Genomic DNA, 12,748 nt, shown 5'->3' with positions numbered 1-12,748 from the left:
TTTTTATCATGGATTTTGCAGTTTTTAAATAGGCAACACCAGAAGTCCTGCTAGTGAGGCAAGTGGCAGGACCCACACAAAGCAGCCTGCTCAGAGCTGGCACCTGGGGCCCAGCTGGAGGTGGCTGACCTCCTGGCCACTTGGGGCCAGGGAGACATGCTTTGACAATTCAAAGCAGGCCATTACACTGAGAACATCTTCCGGGCAGTAGCTGTCCAGATAGCTGGGCGATGGCACACATGGAAGTAGTGCCGCACAAAGGCCAACTGTGCTGCTACAGACTACTAGCAGCTGGCCCAAAGGTGCAGATGTCTCTAATGCCCCTGCAGTCCCCATCTGGGTCTGGCAGGCATGCAGCCTTGGGGCCACATACTGTCGCAGGTGGCAGCCGGTCACAGCCAGCCAGCAGCTCCCACAGCCAGACTGCTGCAGTGGGTAGAGGGTGCAAGGAACTCTCAGGGCTGCTTCAGCAGTCCAGCTGACACAAGGTGTAGTGTCCACAGGTGCCAGTTGGTTGGGCCCCAGAAGCTCCTAAGAGCGAGTAGCCCTAAGCTACTTGACAGGGTAGCTTTTTATTCTGCTGGGACCAGCACAGGGCCGGTTTTTATATTTCTGAGGCCAGTACAGGTGCTGACCCCAGCCTCTAGCTCCCCCTGGCTGCAGATCCGGGAGGAGCTAGGCAGGGTTATTTTTCCCCAACTGGAAAAATTTTGCCCCACACCAAATTGTATGTCTGGGCACAGGCGCTAAGACAAAAAGACCCGGCGCAAATTTGCACCACTTCTGTTTGAGCTGCTGCAAGTGCACGTGCTTGCATGTGTGCATGCACCCATGAATTTCAACAAGGACAAGTACAAGGTCTTGCACTTAGCACGGCACAGTCCCATGTGCTGCTTAGCCACTCAGCCCCCAGGCTGGGGGCTAGCTAGCTAAGCAGCAGCTCTGCAGAAAAGGACCTGGGGGTCACAGTGGTCAGTAAGCTAAATATGAGCCAACAGTGTGCCCTTGTTGTGAAGAAAGGTAACGGCATTTTGGGCTCCCTTGGGAGAAGCATTGTCAGCAGATTGGGGGAAGTGATTATTCCCCTCTATTCGGCACAGGTAAGGCCACATTTGGCACAATGTGTTTAGTTTTGGGGCCCTCACTACAAAAAAATGTGGACCAAGTGGAGGGAGTCCAACAGAGGGCAACAAAAATGGTTAGAGGGCTGGGACGCATGACTTCTGAGGAGAGGCTGAAGGAACTGGGCTTATTTAGTCTGCAGAAGAGAAAACTAAAGGAGGATTGAATAGCAGCCTTCAGCTACCTGAAGGGTGGTTCCAAAGAGGATGGAGCTAGACCAGAGCTGGGCTAAGTCTTGCCCATGGGCCAGTTCAAGCCCAGGGCAGACTCCATTTCCCAGTAGCCCCTGCCCATGTTGCTGCAGCTAGTTTCCATGGAGACAGCAGGAGGAGCAGAGCCGTGAGAGCACAGGGCCAGGGTTTCCATGGAGACCAGTCCCTGTAGCGCTGGCATGGTGCATGGCAGGACGGGGAGCTGCTCTGGGGCCAGGATCTTGTGCCAGTGAGAGCCTGGTACGGAGCTGGGGCAGAGGCAGTGGATTGCAGCTCTGCCCTGGCCCCGGACCACGCTCTCACTGCTGCAAGATCCCTGCCCGGGAGTATGTCTGTGCCCAACCACTCACCCTGCCAGTGCTGCTGGCCCTGATCTCCCTGGAAACCCTGGCCCTATGCTCTCATGACCCTGCTGCTCCTTGGGTCTCCATGAAAACCACCCACAGCAACACAGGCAAGGACTGCTGGGAAATGGAGCCTGGCTGCCAGCCAGATCCACCGTTTTGCCCACTACTGAGCTAGACTGTTCTCTGTGGTGGCAGATGACAGAACAAGGAGCAATGGGCTCAACTTGCAGCAAGGGAGGTTTAGGGTGCCGAGAGGTTTAGGGTGCCTAGAGAGATGGTGGAATTACCATCCCTGGAGGTTTTTAATGCCCGGTTTGAGAAAGCCCTGCCTGGAATGATCTAGTTGGGGCTGGTCCTGCTTTGAGCCGGGGGTTGGATTAGATGTGACCTCCTGAGGTCCCTTCCAGCCCTCATTTTCTATTATCCTATGATTCTTCTTCCCGTAGTTATCATCAGCTAAGTTGTTGGCATGTGCTGATGCATGTGCAGAACATGGTTAATTGTGTGGTGTTGTTCCTATCACAACAGTACTTAGGAACTTCAGTCACATCACAGGGCCCTTGTGTGGTAGGTACTGATAAACAGAACAAAAAGACAGTCCCTACCCCAAAGAGCTAAGTGTAAAATAAGAGATCAGCACCCCCAGATAAACAGGATGATATGCCATTGTCACTTTGTCAGCTTCCATATGAGGAATGAGGCGACTACTTACATTAGTTTCTTTGCAATCAGGAGTTAAAAATGAGACATTAATTGGTGGCTGTAAGTAAAGATGTGTGTGTGTGAGAAAGATATTACCAAGCAAAGGATTTAAATTGAAAGTAACCCTGTATTTCCCCATGTCTCATTTTTATGAGTCCTGATACCAGTAATAAGAATATTGCTCGATGGAAAGTCAAACTGAAGATCTTTTTTGTGATTGTGGATAGTGAAACGAAATACCCTTAGGCTGTCATAAGAATCCTGTTTGTGTGCAGATGTTGGCTGGCTCTTCAGATTGGGGCTTGTTGTCTTTTCATTTTTATACAAAGAGTTGTTTGCTTTTCAAATTCTCATTCCCCCTGTTTTGCTGAATTAATAAGATTTCAATGCAAAGGACAAGTGATTTTAAGCAGCGAAGCAAAGAAAAGCCTTACAGAGCAAGACTGAAAAATGGAAGACATAGATCAGACTTCTCCACCTGCCTAAGATAAAAGAAAAAAATCATGAAAATGGAGGCATGCAGACAGCTTTGATTTTATTATCATTAGGCAAGCAAGGACAAAAAATCCTATGAATAGTTATAATCCCTCCAACATCAGCATGCTGCCTATGTAGTTGTAAAATAATCTCTTTATATGGAGACCATTAAAGTGCTGAATACAAAAGTTTTATATGAATGTTTCCCCTAATATCGATGTTTAACACACTGTAGTGTAATTAGTAACTTAGGTCACGTAACAAGAACAAACATTAAATGTTTCTCTATAAACAAGAAATAATGCACTGCGTGTCTTGAAGCATTTTATTTTTTGGAGCTGAGTTTTATTTTCTTTGGGGGGGGGTTCGGGCCTCATTTTTTTTTTCTTTTGGGAGGGGGTTGCTTAGGTGGTACTGCCATTTGGTTTCATGATTTACCAAGACATGGCTCTTAAGTGATAAAACATTCGTATTCGTTTAAAAACAAATCCTGAAATAGCTCAGATACTTGCATAGTTCGAAGATCAATAAAACACACACTATTTTGAGGAAGCCCAGGTAAACTATTGAATTAGTTTGTAGTAAAATTGGAAAGCTTTTTTGGTTGGTACACTTGTAAACATAATGGTATTGTTCATATCATAAATACCTGCATACTAGAAAGTTGCCAGGTTATCTTGGCAGTCATTTGAAAACTTTGTGTCTTCTAGTTATACCCAGACAGCAAATATAGGAAGTAAAGAAATTTGCTGACAGTCTTTCCCACTGCACTCCCCAACCCTCCTCTTGAAGTTGATCCACTGCACCTGGCACTTTATATTCATGGGATAAAAGGGATAAACAGCGTTAGGAAAATCTTCCCCCCACCAAATGGTATCCCTTTCACAGAGCTACCTCTTCTTGGCTCCACATATCGTCCCCTTCATGGTTCCCAGGAGGCTAACTTTGAGCAACATGCAGTGTGTGTCCTAGTGGTTAAAGCACATGGCCAGAAAGCAGGAAATGCACTTGAGGCATCTAGAATCCCTCTTTTCTTCTGGGCAAGTGACGTAGCCACTGAGCTATTAAGTTAAAAGTCCCTCTCCTCTTTGTCACTTCCCATCCTTCCTCCTGGTGCACCAGATAGTCATATTTTTTTTTTCTGTGAGTAAAGTTTCGGGACTTGCCTGGTAAGTGATTTTATTCTGATTCTGCTCAGGTGCCTACGCAGCCATTATACTGAACATGTGCAGAAGGGTAGCATAGAGTGAACATAGCTATGTGGAATCTATGTTGTGCATAAGTGCCAAAAACTGCAATTACGTAGCTCCATAAGTGCCAGTTAGATATAGGAGTTAGTTTTTATCTTCTACATTTGCTATGGAAATATATAGCTTAGAAGTTACTTAAATATTTGTGCAAAGTCCACAAAGAAGACTTTTCAGAAAACCCTGAAATGATACACATTTGTGTCAATGCAATCTACCTTGGAAGTTGTCCGGGAACAAAACTTTCATTGACATCAGTTGAGTGTTCTAAGCTTGATTGTTCACCATTTTAATCAATGGGAATAGGGTCAATCTGTATGTTAGAAAGCATATACAACCCGGCCAGTCTTTTGAAAAACTGCACTCTGATAAATTAATGAGACACATTTGTACAGATCATGAGTAAAATGTATGGTTTATTCCATGATTGCATTTCATGTGAATTTAAATGGATTTTTCTCTTACATGGTTTTTTTAGGTCAACGGAACAGAAATTGAATATGAATTTGAGGAAATTACATTGGAGAGGGTAAGTTTGAATTTTATTACAGAAACTAATGAAAATTTGTTTTTCTGTTAGAAAAATAATGCAATTATTACTAATAAAATAAATAGTGTTAAAGGCCAAATAATAGGTTCCTTAGTCAAATTAAATGTCTATTCTGAAGAAGGACTTTAGGCTTTGTTCTGTGGTCTAGGGGTGCACTGGGATTAGCCTTTAACAGTTTATAATTTAGGTTCGGTTTAGACATTTACACAACAGAATCCAGAATGCTTTTCCCTAGTCTGTTGTGAACATGGAGCATTTTTACACATGCTCTGGGTGGTGTAGGGGGAAGGGGGGACAGGCGCTTTAATTAGCAAGCTGAACTAATTAAAAGTACCCGAATGTCACATGTCAAATGAGCTTTGGCTCAAAGCACCCTGCCGCCATTTTTCAACATGGGGACGCTAATACAGGTGACACTAGAGGCTGCTGGAGTGCATTAATTTCCACGCTCCAGCAGACTCAATTAATTGAGTCTGCTCTGATGTGGTGGATTTCTAGCATGTCAGAGCAGGCTCCATGCACATGGAAAGCTTTGGAAAGCCCAGTGTGCCTGAGCACTAGGAAAGGACTATCAAACTCAGATGTGGAGACATTTATTTATTTGCATTTTGCAAATCAGATGTCTGGAAAACTGTTCTCAATTTTAGTCTCCTGGGCTATGGACAGACATAAACTGGTATAAGTGATTGGAAACTGGTTCAAATCTGTAACACAACAGAAGTTCAGTGTGCATAAACTGCTTTCAAAATGGCTGAAACTCGTTTAAAATAAACTTGGATGGATGTAGTATCAGACTAAACTGATTTAGGTTAAATCGGTTTATTGAACTCCTGTCCCCTCCAGATTCAAGTTAACTGAGTACCCCAACATCCCAGGATGCTTTGCACCCAAAGCTGCTTTGGCCCAAGCTGTCTGCTCCAGCTGAGCAGGAAGGCATGTTCGAGCATCCCCCAGCTTCTGGCCTAAGCCACCACAGGCATGTGGCTGTATTTCTGGAATACAGAGTGAATGTCTGTTCACTTGCTTATCAGTTCAATCTACGTAGCTTAGACTAACCCACAAAGACTGAACTGATTTAGCCTCAGGCCTTTTGACTGTTTGTGCTTAACCCTTGACTTGTGTGTGTGCGCACATTTGGAAAAAAATCAGGCAATCCCTCACAGTCAAAGATGATTGTTACAACTTGGGCACATGTTTCTGTGTGGGGTGGATGGTCCTAGATTCTTGATTTGGTCTGTGACATGCTGTTTCTGGTGCTGCAACACTCCAACAGCATGATAGAAGTTCTAGTCAGCAATGTTATATTTCATCTGGGGATAATATAGGAGGTCACTTCATGGTTATGTATGGATTAAACAGTACTAGAAAAATCTAAGCCTAGAAGTTATTTTGCATCAGGTCTTCCTAGTCTCGGTGCTGGTTTTACTGACTTGTGTTTAGTTTCCTGAATGCACAGTTATTTTATTTGGACAGCAGAAGCAAGCTGTGAGCTCGTTCAGCACAAGACCAAGACTAGATTGACAGTATGTCTTGTGAACAAGAGAGTCTGATCTTTTTAATATACTACTTGGCACAGATTACTAATGTGTGCAATATTGTCAATACAGAATTTCATGAATTATCTGATAACCTGAAACTTATTTAATCTTACATAGATAAAGTCCTGATTAATCATATATGGCAATGATGCCACGTGTACAAATGCATGTGAGGTAACAAAGGATCATTAAATTAATACTCACGTTAAATTCGTCTTTGCATTGCTGCATATTGTAGATTTAATTGTGCAGGAATATGAATTTAATTACTTTTTCACATTAAAGTGCACAAGCTTAAACTTGAATCTGTTATCTTATATGCTTTATAAAAAACCATTACATCTTTTTATCAGAGGAAAGATAGTGTCTGTCTGAGAACCATCACAACATATAAAATCTAATGGTTACAAGCACTTTTTATCTACTGTCTTTCTAACTATTCAGGCATGTCTAGCTGTTCATTATAGAATTGCCAAAGGTCATTGAACAGAACACATGCCTCCTGGGTAATATTTTTGAGTACTGCTCTATATTTAATAGAAGTATAAAGTTATCAGTATACATGCTATGGAAACTAGCATATTTGCATCAGCAGTACTTATTTGAAGTAGCATAGATAACTGATCATTCAAATTATAACACCAGTGTTTCATTTAGAATGATGTTTGATAAGCTTTTGCACACACAGCTTATAATGGATTGCTTTCAACAGCAGAGTCCATGGTTACTTGCTTTTACTGCTTGAAATGTTCTGTCACACACATCATTGTTATTTCTAGGAAATTGGAAAGATAAGGGATCTGTATGTCAGTTTTGTGTGAGGTATAAAATACTAGTTACTGCCTTCAGATAGCTGTTACATGTTTGTGTCAGAGTTGAAGCATTTTCAGAAGAGAAGTACTTCACATTAATTACCCAGTTTCTTCTAAAAAAAACCCTAGAAATTAGATTGGAAAATCTTCTCCATTTATTTAATGGCAACACTAAACAAGCTTCCTAAGTTAGTGCTTTACTGTTAGCATAACTTGAACTATACTGATGTACTAAAAACTGTTACATCAATAGTAAACAGTAGTTAATCAGATTCCCATTTTGGTTTAGTAATCGTGTTATGTTCCTAGATGTCATTAGATGTTTCCATCATTTACAATACTTTCCCAAATTTTACAATTGCCAACTTGCTCATTTGTCCTTAAATCATAACTACAAAGTATATAAGAAATGTCTTAAGGGATGCTGCGATGCGCATGGAGTCTTCCACAGAAGCGTGGAGGACTCCCCAGTGCACTCAGCAGCAGACCCAGAAGTGGACCAGAAGCACTTCCAGTACAGGTCCACTGGGTCTGAGTACATTATATTTGAAACTAATGCCCATTAATATTATGTTGAGAATCAAACAACTGCTTTTTCAAAGGAAAATATGATTTTAAATTCTACAGCCATTTTGGAAAGCATCAAAATTTCTCTGCTAACTTACAGAAATAAAATACAGATTCAGGAGTAATATAGTGCTTGGCAGGTTGCGATAAACTGCAGTGCCCAAAAGCACACTTAGACAGTATTCCTTAAAATAAGCAATTACCTTGCTTTAGCTTCCATAATAAAAAAAGACACCATAAAAAGGAAATGCTATACACAATGACTTGCATTAGTGCTGTGGTGTTAGTCTTCCACAGCTTTATGCCTTCAAACATGTATCTAGACAGAAGCCAGTGGGATGAATAGATCCAGAAATAACAGAAATGGATCCCTGGAGATATATACACACAACCTCTCAATATATATATTGAGAGACCACTGGCTTCTGTTTAGATACACGTTTGAAGGCATAAAGCACTGGAAGACTAACACCACTGCACTAACAGCCTTGCTGCTGGGGATATAAACATATAGGTTTATATATATCTATAGATATATACTAGGGGTGTGCGATGCAGGCCCTATTCAATTTGGATTTGGCCTGAATCGGGGACAGTGATTTGATTCGTTGAGTCAGATCACTATCCCTGATTCGATGCTGATTCAGAGAATCAGTGATTTGGCCATAGACACAGCTTTAAATTTTTTTTTACCTATCTCAAGGTACCAGGTGTGGCTCGTGAATGCTGCAATGCTGGGGTGGAAGTGGATTACTTCTGGTCCACTTCTGGGTCTCCTGGGGAGTGCATGGGGGCCCCCCCGCACCCACCCCATCTCAGCGATCAGCTGCGGCGGGGCCCCAGGTGCCCCCCTAGACCCAGGAGACACCACTGCGCTCTCCAGCAGACCTGGAAGTGGAGCAGAAGTGGTTCTGGTCCCCCCACCTGGTGCTGCCGCTGCCAAGGGCAGGATGGGCCTCCATGCCCATGGGGGGCTGGGTGGATCTGCATATGGGGATGGGGGAACATGCGCACCTCTTCTCTCTGCTCCCCTTCCCCCCGCCCCCTGCCACAGCAGGAGTGAAGCCCAGCTTGGGGAGGATGGATGTGGGATGTCCGCTGCAGGCTCTGGGCTCTTAGCTCTGCTGCCTTTGCCCTGGGGGTACTCTCACTCCCTGCCGTGCACATGGGCACACACACACAGACAGACACAAACACATACTCTCTATTTCTCTCTTTCTCTGTCTCTCTCACTCCCTACCATGCACATGGACACACACACATGCACCCCCCCACCCCCCGCTTGGCCAATCACACTGAGGATACTTCTCCTCCCCGCTGCACTGTGCTCCCAGCCCTGAGGCTTCCCCAGGAGGCGGTGTGCGGGGGCAGCGGGGAGCAGAGCCTGGGGCACAGGGGCAGAGCAGCGGGGGGTGGGGGCAGCGCAGAGGCAGCAGGCGCTCATCTTGGTGGGTGCGGCCAGGGTGCAGCCGAGCAAGCGGAGTTGCATACTGTATTCAGTGAACTTCTGGTACCGCAGCCCTGCGACCTGGCTGTGTCCCAAGCAGGACCCCTTGCAGGCTAGACTGCTGCCCTCCTGCAAGAGGAAACATGCCATTTCCAAGGAAACCCAGGCATTGGCAGGAGCCCCTGGGCATGGGCCCCCACTGGCCCATGTGTTAATCTGCCTATGATTGCATGTCAGTAAATAAACCAGAGCAGCCCCTAAAAAATAAAGGTGTAACATGCCCACAAGCTCTGGTCACATGGCCTGATTTGGAGTTACAGAAGATTATGGTTTTGTTTTGTGGTTCCAGTCTGTGGCTAATCACATATTCCTAGCATTCAAGGATGTGCTGTTCATAAGCCGTCCTGGATAGTGAGCCAGCCTCTCCTTGGAGGGACCCAGAGGAGATTTCAGAGCTTCCCGCCACTGCCTGTTCATTGTCTTATAAGCAGGAAGTTTTCCCTGAATCTACTTTACTTTCAACTCATTGTCTTACATCCTGCCCTTAGCAGAAAGGGAACACATTTTTTCTTTATGTCCTTTATGGCATCTTTTCAAATATTTGAAGACTGCAATCATGTTCCTCCTCCTTGCCTCCTTTATTCTCCTTTTCTCCAACTTAAACATGCCACGCCTAGCCAAGGATTTCAGTAGTAATTAATAGATTTTCACGCGTCAGTATTGTTCAAAACACTTTTTGCAAAAGTTTGCGCTTTATGGAAAAATCATTTATATCACTGAAATCTCAGGTTGGGCCCCCCCAATCATAGGAAAGTAGGGCTGGACTATATGACCTCATGAGGCCATGTATTCCAGCCTCTTGCTCAAGGCAGGGTGCTCCCTGATTTAACTATCCAAGCCAATCAGTAGCTACCTAAAAAATCTTGCTCTTCATTCTTATCCTCTGAGGAAAAATCTGCCGTGCTGAAACAACTGGGTTGTTCAGAGCTGTTTTGGGAACCTGCCTTGGTAACTCTGGGCATTTAGAGTGCCTTTCATGTCTCAACGTGTTGAATGGTTTTGCTGCTGCCGAGAAGAAAGAGAACAGTGGGCTTTGAAGTCTTGCTCCCCATCCAGCATCCGGAGTTTGAAATCGAAGCAATCTATGCTGTGGCTTGAGAAGCTAAATGATGACTTTGAACAAGTACCAAGCTTGCCTTGTTGCATGAAATAGTTGTCGTCCCTCTGCTTGTTGTAGGGAGCTATGAGTAGAAAGCATGTTGGTGGTGAAGATGAGAAGGCCTGCCGTTGTGCCACAGGGCTGTGGTCTTAGAGGCAGAACCTAAGTCTCCGTACACAGAGCGTAATCCTCTACATACGTTCCCTCTGAGAACTGGAAAACAATGGAAGGCTTCTAAATATACTTCCAAATGGGCATGTACACTTCCAAAAAGGAGAAGAGTTTTTGTAGTGCATGGCCAGTCCTAGCAAAGCATGTGGCTTTGCATTGAGTAACTACTGACAGAGAAGACAGCCTGCACGTTGTCATATTACTGTTGCATAAAGGACTGCATTCCTTCCAAAACTATGTGGTATAAGGCCCCTGTGGATTTCTCTCAATCCAAAATACAACCCACTGTGCATTCCCCCAGTAAAACCACACCCAAAACACAGCCAAGTGAAAACAATGCAAGCACCAAGGGAAACTTTGTTAATAGTTAAGGTTTATAGCCACTCTAGGCTCAGGGGAAAGAACTTGAACTAATACTTCATATTTATTTCCTTCTGGGTGGCTGTCCAGAAATCCACAGTCTCATGCTGTTCCTTAGTTTTAAATCCAAATGTCTTAACAACGTGGGGTGCACAACAGCTGGGTCAAGTAAGCACCGGGGCTCCTTGGATTTATCAGTGTGTGCCTCAGCACATCATTTAAACAATTCCTCTGAGGGCCTCCTCTCAGTCACTGCCTGCAGGAATGAACGTCCCCTCCCATGCATACATGCTGGGTAATAAGTTCAGGGTGTATAAGCCAATAGTTTGCATTCAAGGATTTAAAGTGCTCCAGGGAAGATGCTATTTCTTTTTAATGCTGTAAATTTTTGCTTCTTCGTTTTATGTATTTTATGATCTAAATATTCTTGACACTTTTAATAACTTGCGTAAGGCATGTTAGTGGTTTCTGGCGCATTTTGTGTGTGTGTGTGTATGTGTGTGTGTGTGTGTGTGTTGGAGCAGCACTCTTAGATTCAGTGAATTAGCTAGTGTAACCAGCACAGATATTTATTCTTGGGACAAGCCATGCTGCAGAGAGGTGTAGCAGTTTTTTATGTAGAAACTGTTGCCCAGGGGCTAACATAGGAACTTTTAAGTTGCTGTGAACATTTGGTGTATTAAAAGAGTATATTTTATTTGTATTTGGAAGCTTTCAATACTGCTACAAATAGACAAGAACCCAGAGGGTTCCGGCTATTAATTAAGTTTTAAAAAGACAATGGTGGACAGATTTAGCTAGGTATGCAGGAAGGTATGTGGGCAGAATCACTTTGCATGTTTGCAGCTTCTTTTAATCACTGCAAATGTTTAAAAATGTCACCTCGTGATGTTACTTTATAGTACCTTACTTATGTATTAAAGCCATTTCAGATGATGTTTAAGGAGGCACGTAGATCTTGTCATCTAATCACAATTGTATAGAGAGTTGGAGCAGGCAGTAGAAAAAGAGGTGCTGAGTATGTGGGGGCCAAAGGAGCCTACCCTCACTCAGAAAGAAGGCTGTCATTGGAAATGAATAAAATTTTCCAGTGTCCCTCATCTTAGGCCTCCTCCCCCAGCAAAAATAACAGCGCGTTTGCTCAGAGGCTTTACTACCACTGCTCTCTTCTAACAAATGCTATTCCTGATGCCTGAAAGCTGTGTCATTCCCTATCTTTGCTGCAAATGCTGCTATGCCATACCAAACAAATCATGCAGCATGCTGAGCCATCTACTTCTGAGAGACATTCCTAAAATACATAATTAATCGTAAAAAAAAAAAAAAAAAATCACTGAACACAATTATATCTTGGCACTAAAGTCACATATAGATATTTGTACAAAGAGAGCATAAGTGTGAAAAAGGCTGCCATGATCTATCAGACTAAGAAGAGAGCTAAAACTGATACAGAGAGAAAATTACCAGTGGCTAGTCATAATAAATATTCAGTGTAAAGAAAATTAATTAAAATAATCTAGTTTGTTCATGTTAAAAGGAGAATCTATCTGTTTTAGCTGAGAGATAAAAAATATTCAAGCTCATGTCTGCTAGAAGTTTACGTGTCATAGATTTCATAGATTTCATAGACATTAGGGCTAGAAGGGACCTTGGAAGATCTTCGAGTCCAGCCCCTGAACCAGGGGCAGGAAGTCAGCTGGGGTCATAGGATCCCAGCAAGATAAACATCCAAATGTCTCTTGAAGGTGTTCAAAGTAGATGTTTGAACCACCTCCAGCAGCAGTCTATTCCAAACCTTGGGGGCTCAGACAGTAAAGAAGTTCTTCCTTATGTCCAGCCTGAAACGGTCATGGAGGAGTTTGTGATCACTAGACCTTGCCATCCCTTGGGGCACTCCGCTGAACAGATGTTCTCCCAGATTCTGGTGAGCACCCCCGATAAACTTATAGACAGCCACCAGATCACCCGTGAGCCTATGCTTTTCCACGCTGAAGAGTCCCATGGCTCTCAGCCTTTCTTCATAAGGTCTGTTTTCCT

General features: G+C 43.7%; 1 protein-coding gene across 4 annotated transcripts in view; it reads left to right on the top strand.

The window, feature by feature from the left end:
• DLG2 (discs large MAGUK scaffold protein 2) overlaps nt 1-12,748 on the top strand; it is a 2,095,445-nt gene that overhangs the window by 1,260,845 nt on the left and 821,852 nt on the right. For all 4 annotated transcript variants that reach the window (XM_019524161.1, XM_019524158.1, XM_019524160.1 and 1 more), the window contains one exon: nt 4,586-4,636. In XM_019524161.1, coding sequence (XP_019379706.1) covers nt 4,586-4,636 — 51 coding nt within the window. The remainder of the gene's footprint in view (nt 1-4,585; nt 4,637-12,748) is intronic.

The sequence above is a fragment of the Gavialis gangeticus genome, unplaced genomic scaffold (assembly GCF_001723915.1).
Source record: "Gavialis gangeticus isolate Ggan-Ray unplaced genomic scaffold, GavGan_comp1, whole genome shotgun sequence".
NCBI lineage: Eukaryota > Metazoa > Chordata > Crocodylia > Gavialidae > Gavialis > Gavialis gangeticus.
This window is presented reverse-complemented; position numbering and strand designations above follow the sequence as displayed.